The sequence below is a fragment of the Borostomias antarcticus genome (genome assembly GCF_949987555.1).
Source record: "Borostomias antarcticus genome assembly, contig: scaffold_65, whole genome shotgun sequence".
Taxonomy (NCBI): Eukaryota; Metazoa; Chordata; class Actinopteri; order Stomiiformes; family Stomiidae; genus Borostomias; species Borostomias antarcticus.
In genome coordinates this window covers 881,768-884,722 of record NW_028176587.1, presented here as the reverse complement: position 1 = coordinate 884,722, position 2,955 = coordinate 881,768, and the positions used below count along the sequence as shown (strand labels likewise).

General features: G+C 43.7%; 1 protein-coding gene across 1 annotated transcript; it reads left to right on the top strand.

Annotated features, from left to right (window-relative positions):
* LOC311328293 (mitochondrial adenyl nucleotide antiporter SLC25A24-like) lies at positions 1–1,997 on the top strand (the record flags this gene model as incomplete). The annotated part of the gene is made up of 7 exons (XM_084462281.1): positions 1–18; positions 462–620; positions 718–870; positions 977–1,084; positions 1,242–1,409; positions 1,561–1,711; positions 1,816–1,997. The coding sequence occupies 7 exons, from the start codon at positions 1–3 to the stop codon at positions 1,995–1,997; spliced, it is 939 nt and encodes a 312-aa protein (XP_084318407.1).
* Between the last annotated feature and the right edge of the window lie 958 nt (positions 1,998–2,955).

Sequence of the window (2,955 nt, the reverse complement as noted above, 5' to 3'; positions counted from 1 at the left end):
ATGACTTATTACGTCGAGGTGGGGCAATAGGCTACGTTTTATTTAGAAGCCAAAATACCCCTCTCTAGTACAAATACATATTTAGGCTACCGAATTTTGTGTGTCGTATAGGTTCTAAATCATGTCATAAAGTGTTTGCCAGTGTCACGCGTGCATTCGATTTTATTACAGTTTGCTATGCTCCTTAAGCAAGTTGTGAATTTCGGCATCATTCAGTGCCTGTAAGCTGTGGATGTACTACATAGAATGATTATCAAATTGCCACATGCCGTTAGAAAGTCTCCAAAATTGATACTGGTTTTGTCTGGAACCTATTTCCAATGGTAGAGTTCTTGGAGCAGGAGCAGTCTAGCCAGTATACACATTTACACATGATGTAGTAGACCTGAGGTTTATTATGCTGTTGAGATGGTGTATGTATGTTTTGTATGTATGTTCACTTACAGTAACCTCCTCTGCAGGTGCTTGATATTGGGGACAGCCTCACCATCCCTGATGAGTTCACTGAGGAGGAGAAGACCACAGGTGTGTGGTGGAAACAGCTGGCTGCTGGCGCCATGGCGGGGGCGGTGTCTCGGACAGGGACCGCACCTCTGGACAGGATGAAGGTGTTCATGCAGGTATGCACTGCATGGCGGATTGAGAATAGTGAATTTTGCATGGTCTCCTTCTCACAACGTGACGATATCTGAGCTGCTACGGAATGTGTATTTACAGGTGCACGCCTCCAAGTCCAACCAGATCAGCCTGGTGGGAGGCTTCAAACAGATGATCAAGGAAGGGGGTGTTTCCTCCTTGTGGAGGGGTAATGGCGTCAATGTGCTGAAGATTGCCCCCGAGACCGCTATCAAGTTCACGGCCTATGAGCAGGTGAAGAAACACATCTACCCTTGTGACTAATAAGTAGTATATTTTAATATATTATTTATTATCCATGAGAGGAGTTTTCATTCTGCTTTCTCTGTACATTTGACAGTACAAGAAGTTGCTCACCTCGGACGGTGAGAAGGTCCAGACCCATGTGAGGTTCATGGCAGGATCACTGGCGGGGGCGACTGCCCAGACAGCCATCTACCCCATGGAGGTGAAGGCGGGAAACTGGAGAGAAGGGAGAGATATTGGGGATACATTGTGCATGTAGGGGAGATGGATGTGGTTGGGTATGTAAAAAGTCATGAGTGGCTAGGGGAAGTGCTGTCCCTTATAGTGTGATAGGGTCTTTCTTGTATATTTCTTAATAGGTGATGAAGACCAGGCTTACACTAAGAAAGACGGGACAGTATTCTGGAATGTTTGACTGTGCCAAGAAAATCCTGAAGAAGGAAGGAGTGAAGGCATTCTATAAGGGCTACATTCCCAACATCCTGGGTATCATTCCATATGCTGGGATAGACCTGGCTGTATATGAGGTGTGTCCAACTATCTCTAACTAGATGAGTACCTCATTCTTTAAACCATGGATTTCACATATACGTAAAGCACATATACGTAAAGCACATATACGTAAAGCACATGTGACTGGAACCTTAGACTCAACTCTCAGATCTCCTGCCTTTTCAGAGTTTGAAAAATGCCTGGCTTTCCCGTTATGCCAAAGACACGGCCAACCCTGGAATTCTGGTACTGTTGGGCTGTGGCACCCTCTCCAGCACCTGTGGCCAGCTAGCCAGTTACCCCCTGGCTCTGATCCGAACCAGGATGCAGGCACAAGGTAAAACATCCCAAATATCACCCCCATGTAGTCTGTTATGTAATAGCAGTCCGTATGACAACCAGACAATTGTGGGTTAATTCTGTCTTTCTCTGTTCTATCAGCCTCCATCGAGGGGGCGGAGCAGATGTCAATGAACCGGATGGTGAAAACGATTCTGGAGAAAGACGGATTCTTTGGACTCTACCGGGGAATTCTGCCCAACTTCATGAAAGTCATCCCAGCAGTTAGCATTAGTTATGTGGTGTATGAATATATGAAGTCTGGCCTGGGCATCTCAAAGTGAGGGGCAGAAGTGTATCTGTGTGTGTATGAGTACACATGAAGATGCAAGGCAGATTCTTTACAAACATTACCCTATTCATTACCCGATTCATTTCAGTGTTGTGGGGGAAAAGCATGTTTACCTAGGAAACCAAAATCTGGACTACATCTAGGTGCTATGGTGGTTTTCTATGACACGCTACGGCACTGACAAAATGTAGTTCTCAATACAGCCATATGTACAGTCCGTTCTTTATATGACTGCATGGTACAGTATGGGAATGGTCATCAGAACGCTATGGTTAACTCCAGATGTACCCTAGCTTTAGTTGACTAAATTAGCTCGTATAGATGTGAAATTATTCACATAGAAATCTGCAATTTGGCGATAATGCACTATTCTATTCACATACTGAAAATGTACAAGACAAATCACATCTTAAGAAACAAAATGTAATATGAAGAACTCAGGACTGGGTTTGATGTGAGAATGTCAAGGCAATTAATGAAAAGACTCCTGTATTACTGGAGTAATTGTGAAAGATGGTTTTGAACACTTTAGAGCGAGAGGATCCTGTGCCTTGTATTGTGTTTTGTTCAGATATCTATGGACTTCTCTACCCATCCCATTTGTCTTGCCTTTTTTCAGATTTTGTTCAATTAGATATTCCTGTTTACATTCAAAACATGTATTTTGATACAAAATGAAAATGGTGTCAAGCTTGTTCTTCGCTCTTCATAGGTTGTATGATTATTTTAATGTACTGTATATGTCATTATTTGAGTAACATGTCATGGCTCTGCCTCTTGTACTTATTGGACCTTATGCAATCCCTTATCCCTCTCCTCCCTCTCCTCTCTCCTCAGTCTCTCTCTCTGGTTATCTCTCTCCTCAGTCTCTCTCTCTGTATCTCTCTCCTCAGTCTCTCTCTCTGGTTATCTCTCTCCTCAGTCTCTCTCTCTGGTTCTCTCTCCTCAGT